This window comes from Cydia splendana, chromosome 20 (genome assembly GCF_910591565.1).
Source record: "Cydia splendana chromosome 20, ilCydSple1.2, whole genome shotgun sequence".
NCBI lineage: Eukaryota > Metazoa > Arthropoda > Insecta > Lepidoptera > Tortricidae > Cydia > Cydia splendana.
In genome coordinates this window covers 13,095,382-13,122,366 of record NC_085979.1, presented here as the reverse complement: position 1 = coordinate 13,122,366, position 26,985 = coordinate 13,095,382, and the positions used below count along the sequence as shown (strand labels likewise).

Genomic DNA, 26,985 nt, shown 5'->3' with positions numbered 1-26,985 from the left:
TCGGTAGCATCGCATAGCATCGCAGCCATATTCTATCAAGGCCTATTGACCACTATTGACTTCCTTGGAATGATGTATGTATTACTTGTATTCTATTCACAATATATAAATTGATGAAATATCTCACTCTTACTCGGGTGTTAATTAAAAAGGTGTGGAGCCTTAGCCATAATTTATTCCATACAATATAAGTAGTATCTATTATAATTATATCATCGTCAATCCAAGTGAGAGGGCCACATAATAGAATACAGTCAATAACATAAATTATCCTTGGTTCAGAACAGAAGAGAAACATTTTCAAACAGCATTCCTCCAAATCAAAACATGTTCAATGTACACTTTTACTATATTTATATGTATTGGTATTATAATTATAATATTATTTTGTGGAGGGACCTGCAAGTTTAAATAAATATGGATATCTCTCTATTCGTCTACACCAGTAAGGATAATGGGTATTTGTTTTATAAATTAAAAAAAATCTTGCATTTGATGACAAAAATAATATTTATTGATAATTTAATAAACAAATTACTTATTCTGTAACTTAAACATTCTTATAGCCACTGAAGCAGTCAACATGCAATAGAATAATCAAGTAAATGTATGTAACAATTGTAACATACATAATTTAAAGTAGTCAAATATAAAAATCTATAAAACAAGGCCCTGCCTTGCAAACAATAAACTTATTTAAAAAAATATGTAATTTGTGTAGCAAAATTAATATTAATATAGTTTACATGATTACTTATTTAAAAAAAACATAATATCCTAAAACTAATGCCTTTCAAGGGGCCTAATTTCAGTCAGCTTTTTACAGGAATCATCGGCCCATGGCAGAAAGTCGTTTTTCATAGCAACAACACAGTACAATAACATAAAACAATCTGCTTCTGCTCTATGAGCATTTTGCTCTTCTCTGTTCAGAAGTCTTTTATAGAGGGCAGTCAACGCAAAGCTTGCTTTGTCAAGTTTAGGTTTTTTATCGATCACCCTTTTAATTGCCTCAGTTTTTTTCTTCTTCATGCTTTCATTGCTAGTTTTACTTTTTTCTTCTTTAGTATTTTCATCAATTTCTTCACAAGACATATCAGATAATGAGAGGCATATGTCATCAATTTCCTGCCAGTCCTCGTTACTCACATTGATATCAGGCCATTCATCTTCATCATCTGTTATCAATTCTTCAACTCCCTGTGGTATCGCTTCTAAAGTTTTATAATCAATAGTTGTTCCTTTCAACAGTTTCCTAAACCCTATTATAGAGTCTACACATAGCAGATCTCTTGGTAGGGCTTCACCAGCCTCATTGAATTCCGTTTGTAGCAATTTATAGTCGAAAATATTACCATTGTGAGCAACCAGACACACTGGTTTTTCAAGCTCTTCAAGAAAGGCTACTAAGCTTTTGGTTTTCTGTTTAAAAGTAGGCGCGTGCTCAAGTAACTTGTTGGTGAATCCGGTCAGTTCCACCACTTTGGATTGCATAGGTCTCTGCGGATTGAAAACCAATGTTATTTTACTAACCGCCGGTATTTCTCTATATCCACATTTTTCTATCTCCTTTCTTGAGGTGGCAACGAAGCAGAGCTCGATAATCTTTGTTCTGTTCTTCTCGAGATGCGGTAGACCCGTAGTTTCCAGATCGAAGAACACGTAAGTTGCAATGCGAGGCATTTTGTAATACTAAGCTGTTTTGGGTCTCACTCTGAGTCACTGTAGCCCGGGTAGCACCTAACACTATGCAAATTATGAATCATCGAGACTGAGACCGCCTTACGAATTATCTATAAATAAAAACAAACATATCCGTACGAATAAGAGTGAATAATTCTCAATGAAGTATATTATAGATAAACATTGGTTGACGTTGACGTTTCGTTTGACATTTGACAGCAAAAATCAAAGTTTTTTCAGTCATTGATTTACTTCTTTGTTTGAAATGTTATTTAAAATATTTTTATAAGGATTCAAAACTACATTATTTATTCCAAAAAAATAAGTTTTAATTATATTTGTATTAATTTTAAAAAATTAAGTTCAAGTCAAATTTTAGTGATATGCGACATCTAGGGACGAGTAGTAGTTTTAAAATAATACACCTATCCGCCATCTAGCGTGGAATAGCAGTATAGTTCATGTACTGCCATCTGGTGATAAAGTAATAATTTTGGTATGAGCTATTGCACAAGAGATGGCACTATTTAGAACAGAAACTGTGTTTTGGAACTTTTGGACATATTAAGAACCATAATGATCACTCTAAAAACCAAAATTTCAATTCATCGGCCTCTGCTCTGTTGGGTGCTACGAAAGGGATGTTTATTTGACGTTAACTAGGCAATGACACGTGTTGATACCAAAGTACAAAAGTAGGGATAGGCCCTTTCATATACCTACTGCCGAGCGAACATGTGCACCACGCGCACCAACGAAAATGTGCACATACGCCATTTGCACACCAACAAACTGGCCCACTTCGTAGTGTTCGTTTTTGCGTCTCACATTTTGCTTAAAAAATGTAAGGCGCATGCACATTGGACAAAGATCTCGGACAAGTGGAATACCACCCTAATGCCCTTCTTTACGGATTAATATAATATACCTAATGAATGTGTGCCAATGTTGGATACACGGACACGGTGGGTAGATAGGTGTAGGGAAAAATTAAAACATTTTTTATTAGACAAAGTTTATTTATAACCGATGTTGGTTATTTATTACATTATTGGACATCATCTCCGTTCTTTAATGTACAAACATAATGGATATTATTAATTTCAAAGCGTATTAAAAATACCAATAGCAAAATATTTAAATCACATATAAAATAAAAATATATCTAACTAAAAACTATATATTAAACTTTATATCGATAATATTAGTGAAAAGCGCTTTAAAATAATGAAATAAATGACTAAGTCACCCCATAAAACATACAGTTCATAGTCACCCCTCCTACCCTCATTTAAAATAAAGATTAATCTACACTGCAAGCGTTAATGACAGCTGGTAACGTTACAATACACGTCAATGGCACTTATTATCAACATTAATATTGTGTGTAAAATATAAATCGAAGGCAATATTATTATAGCACCATAATGTTAAGATAGTTTCTAAATATTTAATTTTATTTGTCAATGATTTTGACAGTGTTATTTGATAGACTCGGTAAAAGACACTTTGGCAACATTGTCAAATTCAAATTCATACAAAGCATTTTTCGCCTTAAAATGTCCTCTACTATTCCATGTATGCATTGTGCACTGATATTTTCCATTAACCCCTTGACCGCCAAAGAGCTCAACTGACGCGCGCAGTGGAAGCTCAATATCAAATGGTTAAATCTTATCATTAAAGCGTTAGCGGACTCTAGTAGTCTCCGGCTTCTTTTTATTCGACAGCTTAAACCATCCAGCTTTCTTCTCATCCTTCGGCATCGAGATCGACCTTGAAACTCTATCTTTATTCAACACCTCACTAGACTGACTCCTTTGCCCATCTCTACGCTCTTTCCTCTCCGGTTTTCTATGAAGAGTTGTGCTGGAGCTGGTTAATCTGTTATTGACCGGTCGTCGCGTCAGCGTGGATTGGCTGTACGATTTATTTTTCTGTAGCGTCGCTGGTCGGTCGCTAGTTTTTTTTGGTCGCTGCGCGTAGTGTAAGTCGTGGTGGTCGGCAGGATGGCGGGGGGTCCAGGGGGCGAAGAGGGAGAAGCTTTTGGTGGTGCTTCGGACCTGCAGGTTCGAGGAGTTGACGGAGGAAACGTCGTCGCGGGAACGATTGCGGGTCACACGGCCTGGGTCCGGGATGTCACCCACTGAAAAAATTACGTTTAGAAGTTAAAGTTACTGCAATAATTACGTACCTAATTAAGAATTGTGCAGGTATGTACTGCACTATTGATTGAAATCTGGTTCGACAATCCTACGGAGTTTATTTAAGGAGTCATTTGGTTTATTTTGCAGGGTCCGGGGCAGGACTGAAAAAGTTTTCTTTTCTGTGATTCGACCCATTGATTTGAATGCATATACGGGACCGCCTTCTGGTGTTTTTGGATCAAATTAGATACTGAGTCATAATTATAATAAAGCTACCAAAGTGGACGTAGAGATCAAAATCGAAATAGGAGAAGACGAGGATCGAAATAAGAATTTCGGTCATTTAGGCCTGATATAAGGATGGGATGCCTAGGCAGGTGGTGTACATACCGGTGGTGGCGTGCAAGTAGACCACGCTGCGCTGTGACTGGTGGCTTGAGTCGCCCTCTGTGCTGCTCTCGCCCGAGTGCGCCGGCGTGCGGCGACGATACCTGGGCAAGACACAAACAAATAATATTAGAGTGACCAAATCGAACGGAAAATCGACAGATGATGATTGAAATCCAGATAATCCAGAAACTTTCTTGGCGTGCTTTCCACTTTCTTCGCAAACACATTTCTCCCACATCCTTCCTTTGTTTTGTACGTATATTCAATTCAATTATCTTTAATGTCAAAAAACACATGTCAAAATATACAATAGGTACACAATAAAATAATATATACCAAAAACATGATCCACTGAGCTGTTTCCACTAGAGCTACGCTGAGCGAGTATAGGTAAAGTGTTTCTATTGGTTAATGATAAATACATCCCTCGCTACGCATCCTCGCACATCTCTGGTGGAAACGCAGCCAAAAGCACACGCCATAATTCACTGTAGTTAAACTACAGCTGCAGCTGTAGTTTGACAATAACCGCACCGTGCTGTTAAGCAGCATGAATTAGCGAAACAACCGATAAATAATCATGCAGTTCTAGAGTTAGACCAAGAAAAGTCTGCAGCGATTTTGATAGCACACGCGGTGAAAGTGTTATTTTAAACGTCAAACTTCTATGAAATTATGACGTATAAATAACACTTGCACTGCGTGGGCTATCAAAATCGCTGCATATTTTCTTGGTCTAACTCTAGTAGATAATTGACTCACTTGTAATCCCTATTGAGATCCTGCTTGCTACTCCTCAGCTCCGAGGAGCTGCCTCGCTCCCTCCTCCCATTCCTCAGCGTCTTTGAACTGCTGTGACTCCTCGACCTGTCATACGGACTCATCGGCGGCTTCAACCCCCGCTGACTGTCCTCAGACTGAATCTCAGATATATTGTGAAGATTCCTCTTATAGTACTTCTTATCGCTCTTATCTAAGTTAGATAAAGAGTAACTCTTATTTAACTCAGCATGGTCGACTTCGTCAAGGCCTGAGGTTGAGTTAGAGACGGTTTTCCGTAAGGTTCCATGGGGTTTGATGGTGCTCTGTTTGGCGTCGGATTCCACGTCGGTGTCGCCGAAGAATCGTAGGTTTTTAGCTGGGGAATTGAGCTTGGGTTTGCTGCTTCGGTCTTCTGGCGGGATTTCTTTCTCCGTCTGTAAATCATAAAAATGTAATGGTTACATCAAGTTTGAATACTTAGTTACATACTGGACTGGTCTTATTACATCGGACAGGATGGAAAGCATTACAACATACTGACTTAAAGGGGTTACGGCACTCAGACATGAGGCTTGATATGGAAATAGAGAAGACTGCCTAATCCTAGCCTGTGCCCTGTCTTCGTTATGACATGAAACAGGTTACCTATAGACTGATGTAGGTAAGTTGATTTTTGTAGATGTATAAATAACCCAAATAATCGTTGAACAACACTGATGATGACTGAACGTCAACACCGTGCTTACAGGTGTCCCGTGAGTCTTGGTTACTCTTATCGCTGACCAATTAGGTATATGTACCTACGTGCTTTCTTAGATACTGCTACTAGTTCGTCTCTATAAATGAGGTCAAATTGTACTAGTAACCATGGTAACTCCAGGTTTAACCGGTTGGTGGAATGGTGCAAGTGGGGCTAAGAGATCTGACAGTTATGGCGAATGAAGAGATACTTACCTTGACGTTCTTCTTCTTCCTGGAGAGGCGGTCGAGCGACTTGAACCAGCCCTGCGTGCGCGGCGGCGACGGTGTGGGGCTCGGCGTGGCCAGGCGCCGCCGCTCGCGGTAGCGCTGCGCCTGAGCAATGGAAACAAAAATGGTCAAAACTTGTTTCTAATACTATGTAAGGCGGTTGTCACACTGTGTGTGCTCCGGTGTGGGGTATATGTATAACGAAGTCCCGCTCGTACAGCGAAGCGGCGTGCAGATCCTCATCTAATGTGGAGACTGCCTATATGTATCCATAGAGAAATGTTAGATGATCTACATTCTACAGATATGAAGAAAGACTAAAGTGCCATCAATCTTTTTAGTGTTTTCCTGACATTTTCCTACGAGTAGCTAACCCGCTAGCATGGGGTGTTGGGCGCTCGTATAACTTCTAAAAACTTGCCTACACGTAACGTAGGTATAACACCTACGTTTGTATTTTAGGTAGGTAAGTACCTATTTTATTAGCCATCCACATTCAACATTTCCATCCATCTACATTTATGCGGCTGTACCCATTGCTATCCACTCGTCTTAATCCTTAATATTTATGTTTGCTTTTTGATACCGACACCGATTTGCAAAAGAACTAGACACTCCTTAGCAACCGGCCGCTTTTAAACGTAACCTCAATATTTTGGAGCCTATCACTTTACAGCGGTTGGGTTACTCATATTTCGTTACGGCTCTGGCATAGGTAGGTACTGCATGCGAATACTGCACTAAATGCCTAATTTTAAGCCATACAAAGGCAAATAATAAAATAGATAATACCTAATTAACTATTTACGATTCAAATGTGAAAAGTAAACCAAATAGACCTTCGTTGTATTTTACGTTGACAACTTGACATGAGTTGGAAATTGCGTTAGAGAGGCATTCAAATGAGAGGAATAACAATGGAATTAAATATTTAAGATATTAAAGGTATTTTTCATTGTCAGCGCTTTGTTCCTCTACGACACATACACGAAGTCGTTAAAAAAAAACAACAGAATTCAGAACCTCCTTCTTCCAAACTATGCAGTTAGGGCATGCAGTACCGGTTCCGGTACCAAGAATTTCATTTCCCGGTTCTGGGCATGGCTGGAACCGGGATTCCCGGTTCTTCCCGGTTCTCAAGGCATATTAAGATTATACTTAAGAATTTGTTTGTGTTAGTGTACAATCTTTATGAATGACTTATTTTCATATAAATTATTACATGCGTATTGATAAATGACTTATTTTATCAAAAAATCTAGCGTTCCAACCTATTTTACGAAACCAACCTGCACACGGCCCTCTACAGTTTGAGACTTTGCCTATGCTCGCTCACATTTTTGTAAATCTTCCGCTACGCCCCTTTGGAAATTCCCAATACCTAATCACTACAAGTCAATATTATTGCACGCGCTTTCATCGCAAAACCTTGGCTATAGGCTAGAGCCACCAGCCCTGCGAATCGCTGGTTTACCTCCGCCTGATGGGCATGGCATTACGAGTTACACGGGAGGCCCCGTAGTCGATGCACTCAGCACTATGACCCGACCACGGATTTTTTTCATATAAAACCAACTTCCTAGAAAGAAAGATGAATATTCGAATATACCTAATATCCTACTTACTCGAGCCAAAACGTAATATCGATTGGAATACCTACTTTACCAGGTTAATTTGTCGGGTTATTTGGGTCCCCCGTTTCATAGCAACATTATTAAATGTGATTTAATGTCCCGAGCTAAAGTACTAGTATTAAAATGGGAATAAATACGCATATTGATGAGAACCGGGAAGTACCGGTACCGGGTCTTCAGTACCGGTTCTTTCGACACAATGAAATTCCCGGGAATTCCCGGGAATTTGAGAACCGGGAATTCCCGGGAGCATGCCCTATATGCAGTAGATTTAAAACCCATTTGAAACTCTAGGTCCATGGAGTCACAGCGCGCACAAGTTGTTCGCAGAAATCGCGAAGCGTCTGGTTGACGTAACTGGTGACCGAAGAGTTGGCGGCTACCTCGCACAACGCATCAGCATTGCGATACAGCGAGGAAATGCCGCCAGCATCCTTGGTACCTACAATGCCTCAAGGGCCTATTTTATTTAGATTTAAGCTAGTTATTATTAGAGATGCACCGGATATCCGGTTACTATCCGGTATCCGGCCTATCCGGCCATTATTTTACTATCCGGCCGGATACCGGATAGTGACATATTATCCGGCCGGATACCGGATAGTGACATATTATCCGGCCGGATACCGGATAGTAACATTGCTTGATTTCGGAGTAAACAAATTGGATTTCAGAAACAGACATGGTCATAATCGTACTTATTTATTATTTTAAAACAAGTTAAACATTCCACTGACTTTAACGTGCACTCATTTCTAACCTAGAAATATGGCCACGCGAACGTTCACTAGGAAACAGGTCAAACCAGCAGAATGCGCACCTGAAAAACCGAAATGTAGGTATAGTTCCGCTGACCGAATATTCGGCGGCCGGATACCGGATATTCGGCCGATAGTCAGGCCGAATATCCGGTATCCGGTATCCGGCCAAACAACTATCCGTTGCATCTCTAGTTATTATTTTCGTTCAGTAGTACCACTATATATATCTTGTATGTAAATAAATGATTTTTCCCAAACTCGTAAGGTCTCGCTAACACTTTACGTGTGCTATGGGCATCTTGGGCATTTTTTAAGTTATCGAGCTGTCGGTTACGGTCAGCGACCCGTCTGCAAATATTATAAATCATATTGGAGATGGTTGGTGACGCGCGGAAGCTGCGAACCGCATTGTTTCGATTATTGTACATGGATCGATAGAGATCTACGTTTTGTTACGAGACTTATCTTAGCTACGGCTTCTTGATCTTAACTTACAGGTTCACAATACAAAGAAAATCAAAAGTTGTTTACGAAAATACTAGAAACGATTTTTGTATTGGCTAAATTCATCCAGTGAACATTTCTTTTCAGCTTTCGGAGTTCGTGCAAGAAAAAGACGTGAGATACGACGTAGAGTTCCGTTTTGGTCATCAGCGGTTTCACTTCATCAAATGTCACATTTTTTTAATGCCGAGTTCCTTCATTTCCTCATGGATCCCATCATCATAAACCGGAAATATTTTCCATAATATCATTTATTTAAGCAACTATTAAAGCGTGTATTAATTTTTGGATATTTTTCAATGAAATAAATTTTATCTTATCTTATCTTAATATCTAAAGAGGAAAATGGGGACTATGTTTGTATACACAAGCGGTCGTCCACTATCCTCAGAGTTAAATTAAGAGTTATCCTATAATATCTTAAAACGTTAGAAACAAAAGGCTGCAACGAAAGTGGAGAACGAAACCCTCCAAAAATAAATGGAGGCAAACAATACAAGTTTTTGCCGTGACTTTACCTCGCTCGCCACCACGTACGGTGTACAATTACAGATAAAAAATAAAAAGATAATAAACAACTCATCGGATGACGCGCAAAAAGTATTTTCGGCAACTTAAGGTTACGGCCGAGGTACAGCGGATAAAAAGCGAACAAAAAACGAATTTCTATTGGTCTAATTGAATAATTTATTATCTAGTGGAGGGGTCGCCAATTTTTTTTTGAGAAGAGCCAACTGCAGTAGAAATCGCGAGCTTTAGGAAGCTCAAAGAGCCGCAAATGTTGTTTTTAATACAGTTGCTCACAAAGTGCTACTTTACGTAGCTGTTTAGCGTGCGGAAAGTTGGTTATGTCGAACTAGTGCTTTTTACTTTTCCAATTTTTTTAAATTTATACTTGTTCCAATTCACGACTACTTATTGATGAGTGTTAATATTAGTTTCCTTTAAACGTCGTAATCAGCATAAAAACCTACTGTTAATGTAAGAATATGAAAAATATACATATTTCATATTTTAATACTTACCTCTTCATCATTATAACACGTTTATTTTTTAATATTGAATATTGAAAATTCCGTTCTTAATAAGGTGTCTGAATGGAACGGAATAGCTGCCAAACGCCCATAGATATAATATACTTAAAGACGACGTCTAAGCGAGCTGTCACTGTTACCACTTTTGTTTAGTGTACGATCAACAATGTTTTACTTATTTTTTCGCAACTGTATTAAAAAACGTCGTTCGATACACGTGCGGAAATGTCATTCTTCACTCGTCCCGAGTCTTCCCACTCGCCTGCGGCTCGTGGCAAGATATCTCGGTACTCGTGAAGTAATGACATACCTTCCGCACTAGCATCGAAATGTACTATTTCAGTGTTGTAATAACTCTCAAGGGTTAATTTTGCGGGCGACTTAAAGAGCTGCAATTATACCTCCAAACAGCCGCATGCGGCTCGCAAGGCGTGTTTTGCCGACCCCTGATCTAGTGGTAGACCAACAAGAAAAATCTGCAGCGATTTTGATAGCCCACGCAGTGCAAGTGTTATTTTAAACGTCAAACTTCTATGAAATTATGACTAAATAAATAACACTTGCACTGCGTGGGCTATCAAAATCGCTGCAGACTTTTCTAGGTATAACTCTAGGTACCTAATTAGGAAAAATTACAAGGCATGTGCCATTCATTTGCTATTTGTTATTAGTATTTTGATTTTTTATAAGTTACAGTGGAGCTAGTACAAACAGCAACACTCCTAACTGTACATCGGTGGACCTTATTACAAAAGGCATAACGTCCACCGATGTACAATTAACAGCGAGGCCGATGGTGCAAGTTTGTTAGAGTCGGAACAACCTTACTCTGTTAAAGTGTCATCAAAAACGTTAAAAGTCTATGGAAATAAATAAATATAGATAAATATTATAGGACATTTTTACGACAACACAAAAAAAAATATGACGAAATATGACGTTTATTGCGACACTCCACACTTTGCACGTCAGTCTGTGCAAAGTTAACTTGACATACTGTAGTGCTTGTGTCTTCGTAGGCGCACGCGAGAGAGTCACCTATGTCACAATTAAAGTACTAAGATGCTGCGAATTGTTATTATCGCACGCAACTCGAGTTGAAACTCGTTACTCGTTACCGAGGTAACGACTCGTTAGTAACGAGTTACTAACGAGTCTTGTGTTGAAGCCGCCAATGGTAAGACGTGTCCTTATAAGAGGTAGGTTTTAATGGATATCATCATCGCTCTATCAGCCGCAGAATAAATGGATAATTTACACAACAGTGCGTCTACTGGCGCAGGCTCAGGTATTAATTACCGTCTGAGCCGTTAGACTGCGAAAATAACTGAAGGCCTACCGAGAAATACGTAATTTCGTTATCTGCTTCTCTATCGCTCTAGCATATTCGAGCGATAGGGAGGCATATGACGAAATTACGATTTTCGTTTTTCGCGGCAGGGGCTCTGGTTCAAAGTTAGTCAAGTTTACTAACTAGTGTATTGGCCAGTGCCATTAAAAAAAATCCAAACACTGTATCGATAAAATCGAGATTGCTTCATCGACAAGAGCACAGCTCTTAAAATTATGATGATGGGCGTTCCGACGAAAGTTAACGTCGAAATGAAACATACGGTCCAATTCGAACAATTCTTATAAGATATCACACCGATACGATACTGATCTGTCAGTGTCAAAAGTGACATTTCTTCAACCAAAAACGTCACTTTTGACACTGACAGATCGGTGTGACATCTTATAAGCATTGTTAGAGTTGGGCCGATAGACTGATTCGGACGAGATTCGAACCCGCTGCCCTGCCGGCCTAGCCAAGGTTACAATCGCTATCGCTTCGACAACGAAAAGCTTTATGTCTCTCTGTCACTCTTCCATATTAGTCCGACAGTGACAGTTGCGTTTCGATCGCTACGGAGCGTAAGCGATTGGCATCTTGGCTACGCAGCCTGCTGCTTTCACAGCTGACAGCTTCAGCTCCGTTTTCCTATAAACGCGAATTAGAAACTTGCCTATAGGATTTATAAAATTCTAGATAACAGCAATGTGTCCTGGTGTCCAAACAAGTCCCGTCAAAAATAGTCGTTCTGAAGGTGATCGAAATGCCCAATCAATCTTGCCATGCTATTTTGCACTTTAATTTGATAGTTATAAGAGTGTTGAAGTTGTGGATTGAACGCAAGGCCAGCGACCATATGGCGACTGACCTTATGTGGATGTGTGTCGCCTTTGCCAGTCCTTTATAATTTCTTTATTTGGATCATTCCCATTAAAGTCTGATTCTAAAAACAGCGACAATTTGTAATATAGACTATCAATCTCCATCTCCATACAAAGAGATGGCGCCACTTATCAACAAGGTCTCAGAACTATAATTTGGAAATCCAATGAATATCTTTGTTCAGCGGTGTCTGTATAACTACATAATGTAAAGTTAAATCGTTAAAGGTAAGAAAAATATTGGGACAAGACAAGATAAACACTTGAATTGAAAAAAAGTGAATCTTCATACTGTTTTTCTTGCCCTGAGCAAAATAAACTATGATTATCTTGCCCTAAATGACATAACTTAATATAAAAAAAACAACCGGTTGCACTCCGGGAGTGCCGGCAGAAGTGAAAACTCAATGACATTGTAACAGTTTTTCGATCAGGCGGCGTAGCACGGTCGCGTTTTTATCCCTTGTCACCATGCCTGTCACGTTCTAACAAGTATGTAAGTGCGAAAGGGACGCGCATAATGATATACGATAAAAATGGAACCGTGCTGCGCCCGCTGGTCACATGTCCGTCTTACGAAGCGTCTTACGTCTTACGTCAAAATATTAATAACGCCATCTAGGGCAAAATGTCTGCAGCACTATGTATAATTGAGGTTAACGCCATCTAGCTTTATTTCGTCGCATTACTTGAAACCCCTAAGCACATCACTGTTAGTACTCGAGTTATATTAGTACCAGTTAGAGGGAAACTCACTAGATGGCATTTAAATCACGTATCGTTCGTTACGTGTCCGTCACACGTGACGTCACGTCTTACGAATCTTACCTGTCGCGAGTTTAACATTTTTTCCCCATCACAAAAAGTGCACAGCGCCGCTAAAGAAGTTTTCACTTCAAAAACTTGGAAAATGTAAAATATCTCTAAAATGGGAGTTTTCGCCCAAGGTATAAAGATATCCATTTTACCCTAATTAAATGATAATGATAAAATGTGTCGGGTTAATCGGGCCCACGTTGTATGCTCTACTTTGCTGTCTTGTCCCTGATCTTGGCATAACAGTAAACCCTACACATGTCAAACTGTCAATTACGAAGAGGCTGCTAATTGCTAGCATGTGGTAAGTATATGTGGTATTTTACATGGCCCTTATAACTATCGTTAATAACGAATTTATCATGCGTAGGTTGCATTTGTTGTTTTTTTTTTGGCTTCCGTACCCAAAGGGTAAAAACGTGACCCTATTTCAAAGACTCCGCTGTCCGTCTGTCTGTCACCAGAACCACTCACTCATGAACCGTGATAGCTAGGCAGTTGAAATTTTCACAGATGTATTTCTGTTGCCGCTATAACAACAAATACTAAAAACATAATATAATAAATATTTAAGTATCCCATAAAACAAACGTGATTTTTTTGCCGTTTTTGCGTAATGGTACGGAACCCTTCGTGCGCGAGTCCGACTCGCACTTGGCCGGTTTTTTATGGTATAACAAGCAGACGAATAACCTGATGGTAAGCGATTACCGCCGCCCGTGGAGACCTGCTACGCCAGGGGTGCGGCTGCGGCCTTTAAGATGGGAGTACGCTATTTTCTCGTTTCTTGTTTTTTGAAGTGAAAACTTCTTTAGCGGCGCTGTGCACTTTTTGTGATGGGGAAAAAATGTTAAACTCGCGACAGGTCACGTGACCGTAAGATTCGTAAGACGTAAGACGGACACGTGACCTGATCGAAAAACTGTTACAATGTCATTGAGTTTTCACTTCTGCCGGCACTCCCGGAGTGTAACCCGTTGTTTTTTTTTCTCTTTTTACGTTTGATTCGATAACAACACAAGGTGATGACAATATAATATATATAGATATACATATACAAGTTGTTCACAAATTCACCTCATATCTCATATTCCTAAAGGTATATGGACAAATGGACTATAATTAATCATGTTAATTTACTTACTATGTAGGGTAGTAAATGAAGCAAGTTGTTGTATGGAGACCCATGCATTAATTTCTCAGTCGATGAAATTTAGCTTGGTTATTGTATAGTATGAGCCGAGACTAACATTATAAATATCCAAAAAAAAATACTCCTAAGTTAGGTAAAAACACAAATCTGATTATATATTGAACCGAGTAATTCCTCAGACCAAAATTATTTTACAAAATAAGTTATTTGTATCAGTATGTGATACTAGAAAAAAATCTAAAAGTTTTGTCAAACATGAGAATATTTTTTTATGATACTTCCTTTTTTTGACTCTCATCTTCATGGGAAAATTGCTCTGTCATTTTTTTCTTCTTATATGATCTTAGAATATAATTTGGCGTAGTGGGTAAAAAAATCCAAAAAAAATGCGTATCGAAATGTATGTATTATAGAACTATTAAAAACTGAGAGTGGAAAATTTTTAGATTTTCATTTTGTAGGTATAAAACGGCAATAAAATGGCATTCCAGTGAAAAAATTAGACTGAGCAATTTTCCGGTCCAAGACACGCCAAAAAAATTTATTTTATTAATACTGGTATTTCTGCTGGGATATTTTTTTGATATTTCATATATTGTTGCAATAAGTTACATGAATATGTCTGGCGAAGAAAGTTTGAACGGAGCATTTTTCCGTAAAAAGATATTAACGATTTAAGACTTTAGGTATTTACTTTAATTCTATTATTATTATTCTTTGGAAATTTATACAATACTTTTTATTTATTGATACTTTATCATACTGAAAAGTTTTTTCAGGCTGAGGAATTAGGTACTGCGGGGTCCACTGCCTTTATTTACTACACTAATGGGACCAATTCTAAAATCTATAATAATGTCACATACAAAAACATCTGATTAACTGAAATACCTATTTAAAAACTTTTTTTTCGAGATAGGACCAAAATTAAAAGTTTAGAGAGCGTTTATAGCAATTGGCAAATCTTTGAAATACTTATAGCGTTGCCAAAATTCTCGAGACACTTCTGAGGTCATTAAGTCTCAGGTAAAAAAAAATCTAAATCCTCAACTTGGCACGACTTGTTTACATTTCCAGTAACGCAGGTGATAACCGAAGTCCAAATTGAATAGAGTCGCGAAGGCTGGGGTGAACGACCTGGTGACGTCACCGGCACTTGTTTAGGCTGCGGATGATTGGCGCAGCGCCATTCTAACTGCGCGACAGGATGTAGGTTCTCGAAAATCTAGAGTTTACTGGACTGATTTATCACGTATGCTTGTCCGTCGCTATAGTCTGTATCTTTAGGTTTAAATAAAAGTAAACAAAATCTACCCTCAAATGGCTCCTTAGTCCTTAAGCCAGTTGAGGGTAGATGAAAACATTACATGATCAAATAATGTAGGTTATTAATAGTGAGGTCGTTGAGTGACTGATTCAGGCGGTTATGCATTTGGTTGGTTAACCAATAAATGTTATAACTACCCGAAAATGTACAAATTATTTGTTTACTTTTAAATATTTAAATACCTAAAGATACTTAGGGCATACTGAAAATTCCTGGAACTGGCCACTTAGAAAAGATAAGTCGTCTCATATATCAGAATCCAGAAACTTTCAGTATGGCCCACGTAGATGCGATCTTGTTACATAGTAATAACGACTCTGCAAATAAGATTTTGAGTGGCTACTTCATTTCCTAAATAAAGCGTTAGCTAATGTAACCCTTACAGGGATTCGCGAAAACAAATAACCAAATAGAGCGACTCAGCTCGCTGCACTGAATTTTGTAATGGTTAAGTTGTAAAGAGATCTATTCGTGTATGTTCGTAGCGTTACTAAAATAAGCTAGAGTCCTATTATAATGTACGTTTTCCATCGACCGGCTGGAGTCGGGCCGCGCCGGAGACCATTTTCAATGTGCCTATATATTATGTATGGCAGAAGCGACGGAGTCCGACCGAAGCCGTCCGCGTCTTGAGGAGCCGACCGGCTTGCGGCCGTACAAATGTGAAATGCGCTCCGACTCCGCCCGTTCGATGTGAATCGTACTTAAAAAGTACTAGAGTAATGAAACTGAATCAGAACTGACTATCTAATCTGATCACGCCTCAGAAATGGTCGCTGGTTCACGGTACTAAGTTCTTACATAAATAGGTATGTGTAGATGTATGTTTTACAGTCCGTCCCAAAGTTCAATAAACCAAAATATTAGATGCAAAAAGTCACATTTTAATGACTTCGGAGAGCTCATTCTTCGTAAACTATATTCGGCGAAATTCGGTTTTAATTTCCCATGTGTATAGTTCACTTTACAACTTTTTGAATCGAAAAATTCACTTTGAATAATGACGTTTTTATTACATTCTTTATGGTGTTCGTAAATTATTGCACGAGTAATAATTGGGAATGTCATACTCTGCCAATAAGCCTACAAGGCCTTTTTTGGCTACTCTTTCTTTCTTTTTTGGTTGACGAACTCTAACGACACCCTTTTCGTTAAAATCCATGAAACCTTTCGTTGCATGACGTTACTAACAACCAGAACTCAACCGAGTAACGTTGTTTCAATCACATAGCTAACCACTTTCGGTCTGCATCATCAGATGTACTTAATATTACGATGACACAGGCTAGACCGGGCGGGGGCCAGGCCGGAGCTTCCGGCACTTCATTTTCTGTGGAAAGCACTACCACGGCCCGGTCTACCGTGAGTCATCCTTGATTGTCAGTTTTACTATTCACTGTGACAAGGTACGAAGTAGTATGGAAATCAAATTCCTTGATTCTACATATGTATACCTACCTACTAATTAAAAGGACAAGTAAAATAACAGTAAAAAATATTACATTTGTAAAAATACCCATGAATCGATACTCGTTTCATTGAGGTCGGTAAAAACAATTGAAAATCCGCCGCGTCACCAGCCATTCCTCAATCACAAAGCATCTTTCGCTGATTGCAATCAAGCGGCAATAATGCGTGTCACGCCTGTGGTGGCCATGATCGATGCGTTGATCGAATCTCAATCTGGACAGGCGGCTGCGTGTGCGCATAATTCGGTCTTCGCGTGGCTATTTATCGAACGAGCGAAAGCAAAGTCGGAGACGGAGATCTCGTTTCAGTTTGGGTATAAAATCTTGTATGTCAGGATGGATTTTCTCGTCTACAGGTGGCATTTTTCAACCTCGTGAGGTGAGCAGATTCGAGCATTACATATAAAGGTACCTAGATTTTATTTGTAGAGTTATATTTAGGAAATTTTCGATTGCCATGGGGGTTTGTGAGGTCTACAGCTCACAGAGCCACTATAGGTAGTTTTTATAGGCGTAAAGTCAGTTCCGAGTACAATCTCCCTTCATGAGAAATTAGGTACAAAAAAAACTCTCTGGTACATAGCTTCTGATCCAATCCTTTTGTACCAGGAGCCACTTCACCCTTTTGAATAATTTGTTGTCAAATACAGATGTGCAAGTTGCGGAAAATTAAAAAAAATGGAAAAGTCCTATGAAATTTCAGGAAAAGTTCATACAAATTATGGAATAATAAAAAAAAAATAAGGTGTCGAATTTTTTCAATGTGAAAATTGAATAATTTTGGACTAGGGCATGTCAATATTTTCAAATAGTAAGTCAATTTTAGTGCCGACTGTACCAGCCCGTAAGCAAATGATGGACGACGCTCACGCTCCGCCTGAACTTTGCTGACACATGTATGTGGATGTAATGTGCTATCTATTGTTTGTATGCGAGCTGCGATCGGCATACCTTTAGCCGCCATTTGCTAGTATCCACATATCTTAAATATACATATCAATCAATCTGTGACGGACTGATCTGTTCAGATGAATTTCACATGATAAGTTATGCTTCTGATGGGATCTTCAGAATTAAAGTAGGTAGGTAATCAAGAAAGCTTGTTTGCATAGTTAACCTTCCAGGCTAGAGTTTGCATATTGTTATCTACCTAAGTACCTACATACAATCTCTATAAAAACTTTATGGTAGAGTTCGACCAAGCTAATTGTGCACAAACTTTGAAATGACGAAGTGGGGAAGTATCATCATAAACGTCATATTTCTATGAATAATAGACGATTATTTATTGTACTTCTACTTTGTTACGTGAAAGACGACATTTAGGAGAAAGAACAAGTAGGTACAAACAGCAACGCTCCTAAATGTACATCGGTGGACCTTATTACAAAAGGCATAAACAAATAAATAAATAAAATAAATAAAAATGTTTTATTGCCACAACTACCAAAAAAGAAGAATACATGAGAGAATCACAAAATACACTCCATTTCACAAAGACGTTAAATATAAAAACATGCACAAAAATTTGTGGTATAGGCAATGGGTACCAATCTCAGCTTTTTGCTAGATACATTATGTATATACCCAGCGCTGATTTTCAGACGGGTCCCTTTTTTGACAGGTCGGTCTTTACATATCCAGTACTTACACTGGTTATAATAATATAATATAATATACGCGAACGGCGCGGCTGTTTATGTGTGTGTGAGTGTGTGTGTGTGTGTGTGTGTGTGTGTGTGTGTGTGTGCGTGTGTGTGTGTGTGTGTACTATGTATATATATATATATGTTTTATCAGTTAGTTATATTTTTATTAGTTAGTTAGTTAGGGGGATCTCCTTTCTGTAATTTAAGTAAATGTGCTTTAACCAGCTTCTTAAACTTTAGCAACGGCATAGGACTCCTTAGTGGTGGTGGGAGATCGTTCCAAATTTTTGTTGCTGCGTACTTGAATCCTCCCCTAAATAACTTGGTTCTATGTTTAGGGATAAGCAAGGAATGCTTTCTATGACTTCTCACTGACTTGTTTCCATCATTTACCCACTTCAGTTTTTCATAAAGATAAGGTGGCTTCTCAAATTCTATAATTTTACGTAGTGTAAAAGACAAATGCAGGTTTCTTCTATTTTCCATATTTAGGGTGTTTTTGACATTAAGGTAGGGTGTTATATGTGCTCTTTTAGGGATATCGTAACAAAAACGTGTACAAGCATTCTGTACTCGTTGTATGGACTTTTTTGTTATCGCTAATAACCTCGGACCATAGACAATATCTGTGTAGTTAAATGGCGATAGTACTAAAGCTTCCACAAGAATTTCTCTTACTTTTTCGGACAAGTATTTCCTACAGCTGTATAAGGTCTTGAGACGATAGAAAGCATTCCGTATCTTAATATTTACGTGATGTTCATACCTTAGTTCTCCATCCATAATAAGTCCCAAATTCTTGGCAAAGGGTACCTGAGGTACAGACTCAAGTCCCACATATAATTCGGGTTTTTGGTTTATAATTTTTTCCCTTTGCCACTTACTACCCATTACCACAAACTGCGACTTAGATGGATTAAGCACTAGATTGTTTTTCAAAGACCAATCCGCTATTTCACTCAGATCGTTGTTTATCTTATTTAGGGCTACAGTCATTTCTTCAGTCCACCTGACCATAAGGTCCACCGATGTACAGTTAGGAGTGTGGGCGATGGTACTTCTAGTTTTTGAACACGAGAAAACCGATACCAACCGATACTTACTTGAGAATCGACGTAAATATAAGCATATGTACTCTTATTTAACATTTAAAATTGGGAGCTTAGATTAACCGACATTAACTCTAACATTTATTTAAGCTCACAAAGGTAGCAATTATTTGAATCGGCGTTAGAAATCTCCTGGAACTGTTTAGGGATGATTTTTATTTGTTTGTTTTATGTGAGCACTCACGAGCTATCACTTTTGGGTATTTAAAGTAGGTGCCTATTAAGCATAGGCGTACCCACGGTGGGGCAAAGTGGGGCAGTAGTTGCCCCACCCTGGTCTCTGACCATAAGCTAAGAATTTATATTTTAACCGTACCCTGTTACGACGTACCAAGCCTCCCCTACTTGACCAGGGGCGTATTTACCCTAGGGCCATCCGGGCCATGGCCCGGGGCGCCCACCCCCAAGGGCGGCATATGCCGCCCCTGGCCGATTGCATTTTGTTTTTCTTCCTTGACTTCTGGGGCGGCGAAACGTATTGGCCCGGGGCGCCAAATTTCAAAATACGCCCCTGCCTACTTCTGCCCCACCCCTTAAAAAATGCTGCGTACGCCCATGTACCTAAGAGTAGTGCGGTAAATATAACATGAATCCATTAATTAGAAACAAATCATTTAAACTCGAATCAAGAATTCAGCTAGTTACTCTACATATACGTAAGTAGGAAGTGTCATTAGGTACTTTACTAACATATTGACAGAACATTATCAGTCTAAATCATTGAAGGTTGTAGAGTTCCTGAGAAAAGGTTTTTGATATTCTTAAGTGGGTAGGAAATAGGGAATGCTCCCGGTACTGAGTTTGTATGGCGAGAACCGAGAATTCTCGGTTCCGGTACTGTGTTTGTATAGAAAACCGGTACCGAGAGTACTCCCTAGTAGGAAAGGGTGCAATGTTTCAGGAGGAAAATGTCACGGACAAAGGTAGTCACATATTCAGTCTGCTGTTGTTACGAGGAGACATTTAGGTGAATGTATCAGTATATTAGCGATGTTTTCGCGACATTGCCTAACCGTGACACGTTACGTAACAGTGTGCAAGTATTTCTACACACTTTGTTATTTAAATATCTCGTCCTCAATAGATCTTGAGATATACACGATAGAATATGGTTATTTGTTTTTTAAGCGTTTATAAAGAAAACATGTCGCTGACAAGTGACCAGAACAGTGAGGTCACTAAATTCGATGATGCAGCAATTATTGTTGACGTTTGATTGAATTGAAGTATGCTATAGGTACTTACTTATATCAAAGAGAATTATACACTTCATAGATCTTTGCTTATATTTAGAGACGTAAGGAAAACATTTTTTTCGTGGATATCTACTAGGCCCAAGCTATCCAATACCTATCTCAGTATGTATATCAAGTCAATTCATCATCTTCCTCGCGTTGTCTCGGCCTTTTGGCACAGGCACGACTCACGGAATCAGAGATCGGTTCGGCAATATAGTCCAAAAAAAACCGGGCAAGTGCGAGTCGGACTCGCGCACGAAGGGTTCCGTACCATAATGCAAAAAAAAAAACGAAAAAAAAGCAAAAAAAAAACGGTCACCCATCCAAGTACTGACCACTCCCGACGTTGCTTAACTTTGGTCAAAAATCACGTTTGTTGTATGGGAGCCCCATTTAAATCTTTATTTTATTCTGTTTTTAGTATTTGTTGTTATAGCGGCAACAGAAATACATCATCTGTGAAAATTTCAACTGTCTAGCTATCACGGTTCGTGAGATACAGCCTGGTGACAGACGGACGGACGGACGGACGGACGGACAGACGGACGGACGGACGGACAGCGAAGTCTTAGTAATAGGGTCCCGTTTTACCCTTTGGGTACGGAACCCTAAAAAATAGTACATGCGTTTTTCTTAAGAAAGCGATTACCATCTGACTATTCCATTATGAATTTAAGCACCGTAAAGGGGCCCACTGATTAACAGTCCGCCGGATGGTATCGGCCTGTCAGTTAGAACAAAATTTTGACAGTTCCGAACAACTGACAGGCCGATACCGTCCGGCGGACTGTTAATCAGTGGGCCCCTTAAGACTTCATTTAGTCAAGTGTATGATCCGAAGTTCAAAATTCTAAGGCCTCCCATTGATTCCAATAAGTACCTATGTTTTAGAAATGCAGACGTTCTAGAGATACATACAGAATAACCAAAAAAGTTAGAAAATATCGAAGAACATCAATCGAATACAATATCAAGTTGATAATTGTATAATGCATGAATGTTAGACCTTGACAGGAGCTTACCCATTAGGTACATCAACATAATGTCATAATCACACCCACCGGGCTTACGAGTATCATTCCAAACGTTTAGCGAATCGAGCTGGAGGCTTAACATACCACTATAAATGCGCATTCTGAGCCATCCGTCTACCTACAACTAAAAAATTCCATTCAATTTTATTGTAAGGAACCGTTTTTTAAACTGCAATTGAAAGTAAGGACTTTAAACTTTGTAACTAAAGAGTGAATTGCGCGTCTTGAAAATTGTCCGAAAATTATGAGCGTTCTCTAGAAAAGACTCGAAGCTTTGGCTTGCTAACTACTTCTTTGGATAAAGACAAGTCAAAGTCGAGTTTATAAATTGGAAGCCTCCAAGAACTATAGAGTATCTAACCAGTAGGTAGGTACTATATTTAGATTACTTATAGTAACCACAATACCAACTGGTTATTTTCTGGCTGACTGACTGGTATGGCACTTTTACCGTTGCCTAGGATTTGTTAGATCATTTTCCCTAATGCATATTTTCCTTGTCGCTAATTTTCTTAATTTTTTCCCGAACGCGATAATCTAAGTATTCAATTTTTTCCTCGGCAGCCTACTTTCACAGTCGTCTCTAATCTAATCTAAAGTAAAGTATAGCGTCTGAATCCTACACTTGTTACATACATGGACCTCAAAGTCACCTTATACTAGTTAGTTCCAACTCTAGTCGCTTGCGCACGCGCTGCAAATGGTTACACTGCCAGCTTTGTGTCAGTTAGGTAAACTAGGTGGCAGTAGGCGGGTGTGGGTGACCCATTGACGTTAGCTTTTTATTACAAGTGTATTGCTAATTGCGAAAATCTTATCCTTGTACCATCACGTTGCCAATGCATAGTGATTTAGATTTCCTGAGATTGTCTTTGACAGTAATGTTCAAGTAGGTTTAAGTTAAGGTTTAAGGTTTAGGTACAGTCGCCATCAGATATATCGGAGCGGCCAAGGTGTTCACAATATCTGAACACGCGCTCTAACGCCCTGACAATAGAGGCGTGTTCCGATATTTGTGAGCACCTTGGCCGCTCCGATATATCTGATGGCGACTGTACAACATTTATACTTTAAGTTATAGTTATTGGGGACTTCACATCCGCATTGGGCTAGCGTGGGGATTATAGCCCAAGGCCTGTGTCCAGGAGTGGGACGTATGTAGGCTTTTTTTATTGTAGATATTGGGGAATAATGACCAGGGGGTCAGCTTGGAAATTGCTTTGGAAGTTAAGGTAGGTGGTTCTTAAGGTAAGTATAAAGGTTACATTCGGATATCAACTGCAGAAGCGTTACTGATGCAACATTACTGCCGCAATGTTGGCGGTCACTGTCAATATCTTTGACGTAGTTGATGTCGCATTCCAAGGAGATTGAGAGTGACAGCGAGCAGTAATCCAGCAACAACGCTTACTGCAGTCGCCATCCGAATGTACCCTTAAGAGGTCAAATACCTCGTTGAGTAGATTAGTGTGTAAGAGCACAGGCACCTGGTCTAAGCGTGAGTGAAAGTAAACGGCTGGAATGGTATGCCGCGGGCCCTAGACCAGGCATATTGCCATCGCCTACATAGTAGTAACAGTGTTCATAGAACTCCATTACCCCCGGCTTAGTTTTTAGACAATTAAGAATGTTTTCTTGACCTCTTGGAGAAAAGGAAAGCCGTGTTAAGGATCACTTACGCTGTCCAGTCCAGGTCCAAGCTGAGGCGTCCGACACATTAATTTCCTGTAGAAATGCCGATCACTCCTCATAGAAAACGAAACGTTTCCCATACGATTTACGTTTTGATTTAGACCAGCTGCTTCTCTCAAACGGTATTAGGAGCAGCGTTTGTGCGAATATTTGTTGCAACACCCAACCAAAAGAGTCAGTGCGGTCGCTGCCCTAGTGCGTTACTACTGGTAAAAAATAAAGGTACAACAATTCAAAACATACTCATTGCCAGAATTGAATAGGTATGTAAGAACGATATAGATGCAAGCTGATAACGAAATGCAAGCCCTCAAATCTATGATAAACGCGCAATTTTGCCAATTGCCGCCCTCTTACTAATAAAGGATGACTCACGCTAGACCGGGCCGGGCCGAGGTGTCCGACATCTAATTTTCTATGACGGCTGATCGGTGATCACGTGGTGCCCGGTCTAGCGTGAGTCATCCCTAACTGTCATGAACTAGAAAATGCCAAGAATTAAAACACTGGCGGTATGTTATGCGCGCGGGCAGTTTTCATGGAATGTTATATCAGTCAAAAACCTCAACTAATCATTACTTCCGGGAAAATGTAATCGTGGACAAATATTACTTGAGATTGCTTATTCAAAAGAACAAACAGAACAATGTCCGATATGATGTTATCAATGGTTTATTATTGGTACGTCCTTTTTTAGACATTACTGCCTAAGAACGCGAATGCATATTAGTCACAAACGTATTCAGAATAAGATCCCTGGAAGTGGACACCAGATTTTCAAACTAAATGCCTCCTGACCATCCAATAAGGCGCCCCAATTTAAATGACTTTGTGCCATTCGACTGTTAAACCTTAAAATGACCAAACAGTTTTTGACACCTAAAACAACAACTATATGAAACTATATTCATATTTGAATACTGACAATTCCGTTTTCAAGTCGCCATTGTAGGTACTCATAATTATAAGTAAAAGACAATCTAGTTATATCTTTGTAAAACGAATTTCATGCGAGTATCATTGGTGGCCCCGCAGTCTTTCAACATAGGTCCCAGAGAGAGCGTTCGGTCGGAAAATGCTACGGTTCTTCGCTGACGGATGGTGCTCTTATACTTACGTAGATATTTCTTGGACAGTTGAAGTGTTTTTATGACACACAGAAAAAAACATACCTAGTCGTATTACAGCAAAATACAGTCATCAAAATAAGACGACTTTTCTTTATGAGTAATGTGATAAAATGATGGGTAAACATTCCGCGAAGAGGACAAAAACAAAAGCTGTTTGCTTGATATCAAATGCAACGAAGCTGATAATTCTGACGTGCTAAAGTCAACCGCAACAACCGAGTGAAAACTGTCAAGGTGACATCGACACTGCGATCCTCAGTCGCCGTGACGTGACGTGGCAAAGTGCCTTCCGAGAAAACAAATGCCTGGAATCATCGACCACTGCTAGTTGAGTAGGTATTAGTACACCTTATATTCAAAATCATAAGGTCCAACGTCGAGCAAGACTGAGTGTTGAAGGGACGGATGGAATTTGGTAATCAGATACTAATCACACAAATCATCTAATCCATTTACAAATGTCAATTTCCTGAAGTGATTTGCGTTTTTATTCTTTTTGTGAATAGCATTTCGTGTTTTTCCTTATATATCTACAATGCATACTTTAATACCATTTAACTATATTTAAATGTCAGTATGTAAATATTCAGGTGTGTAGTTACTTTCCATCAAGTAAGTCTAAAAGTCAATAGATGTTCAGTTGTATCATATATGTATTTGAAGAAACTTTAAGACCAAGTTCGGCCTAGCCAGTCATATTAGGGTCCATAATAGCGTAATCCGTTATTGCTGAGGGCGCCGTCATCGAAATCGATGAGGAGGACTATATATACCTATGTATTTAATGCAAAATCACTCACCAAAGCCGGGGAATCAGGAGGTGGCGCAGTCCTGGACTTGGTTCGCCTGCGATCGTCATCCGAAGGTCGCAGCTCGCTTTCTCTATCCGAGGAGTTGTACCGCCTCGCTTCTCTGCGCTCCTGGTACTTCCTTTCTTCTTTCATTGTTCTTTCGTATCTACTGCAGAAAGAGAAGGATGGTAAGAAGAGCAAGAGTAGTAAATAATTAATACAGAAGATGATCCGTTTTGCTGGTTATGCCCATGATATCTACAAAAAGCCCTCTTTTAAGTCCGCCTGTTGTGATGACCGGACAACTACGGAACCTTACACTGCTCTTGACCGATTTCTATTTCTCATGTAACTAGGTATATACACTCGCGTGCAAAAGTATTGCATCACTTTGCATTTTTTCGTCCGCACCCAGTATATTTGTAAACTGGTTAATTTCGCTAAATTATTTTAATGTAATCATGTTCCTTGAAGTTTTAGCTTTACGAAAAGTAAAAAAACATGGAAACCGGCCCAGTATTTTTCAAATTATCGGCATTTTCCCGATTTGTGAGCGGTTTCACGTTATCACGCGCATGAGTTGCGTTACCCTTGACCCCTATAAAACGGGGGTAGAGATGGGGTTGTTATCAGTCACTTATCAGAAGTCGATCGTTACATATCTCCGCGTATTTTCCCGTGAAAAAGATCTGGAAAAATGGAAACCACTGAAGCTGAAGTCCGCCAAATCGTCCAGCCCCTGCAAGCGGGACGTAGCCAACGTTCAGTAGCTGCCGAGCTGAATTTAAGCCAATCTGCAGTTTGCAGAGTTTACCAGAGGTTCCAGGGGACTGGATCCCTTACTTCAAGACCAAGAAGCGGCCGCAGAAAGTGTACATCAGAGAGGGACGACCGCTTCTTTGTCACAACATCTCTCCGAGATCGACACCAGACAAGCATTGCCACCCAGCAGCGTCTGCGTGAGGTACGAGGAGTGGCTGCCAGTGAGTGGGCAATAAGAAGAAGAGTTAAGAAAGCGAACTTGACACCCAGGAGGCCCGCAGCGGGGCCCAGATTGCTGGCGCGACACCGTACAGCCTAAAGAGAGTTTGCTGAAAATCACAAGGACTGGACCATTGAGCAATGAACCCCAGTTCTCTTCTTGAAAGAGTGCAGAATGTGCTTGAATTGATGTGACCGAAAAGGAAGAGTCTACAGAAGGCTAGAAGGCTGTTCGCTCAATGTTTCTTCTCCGAAAGGGTCGCCTATGGCGGTGGATCCGTAATGGGCATTTCTCAGGAGGGCCATTTTTACGTGTCCGGGGCAATAAATGATTGAATTTACTGTTCAATAAATCTGAATTAATTTAGGCATGATCTTCAGCCTATATTCTGTCTGGGACACTATCAAATTATTTATTTATTATTTATATAATACAAGAAGAAAAAAATCTAATGCCAAAAATGATGTTCGGTGGGAGTGTCCCGCACCCAGATTTTA

General features: G+C 39.5%; 2 protein-coding genes across 3 annotated transcripts in view; both read right to left on the bottom strand.

The window, feature by feature from the left end:
• Positions 1 to 762: 762 nt before the first annotated feature.
• On the bottom strand, positions 763 to 1,847 carry LOC134800503 (uncharacterized). Its single transcript, XM_063772972.1, has one exon. It carries the CDS (start codon positions 1,681 to 1,683, stop codon positions 784 to 786), a length of 900 nt encoding a protein of 299 aa, XP_063629042.1. The 5' UTR covers positions 1,684 to 1,847; the 3' UTR covers positions 763 to 783.
• A 1,501-nt stretch (positions 1,848 to 3,348) lies between these two features.
• Positions 3,349 to 26,985, bottom strand: part of LOC134800530 (uncharacterized) — a 109,074-nt gene continuing 85,437 nt past the window's right edge. The window contains exons 7-11 of one of the 2 annotated variants that reach the window (XM_063773006.1): positions 25,516 to 25,675; positions 5,937 to 6,056; positions 4,983 to 5,416; positions 4,221 to 4,321; positions 3,349 to 3,829 (exon numbers count right to left, since the gene is read on the bottom strand). In XM_063773006.1, the coding sequence (XP_063629076.1) occupies positions 3,372 to 3,829; positions 4,221 to 4,321; positions 4,983 to 5,416; positions 5,937 to 6,056; positions 25,516 to 25,675 (1,273 nt within the window). In that variant the 3' untranslated portion in view covers positions 3,349 to 3,371. The remainder of the gene's footprint in view (positions 3,830 to 4,220; positions 4,322 to 4,982; positions 5,417 to 5,936; positions 6,057 to 25,515; positions 25,676 to 26,985) is intronic. The other variant, XM_063773007.1, reaches the window with a different exon arrangement.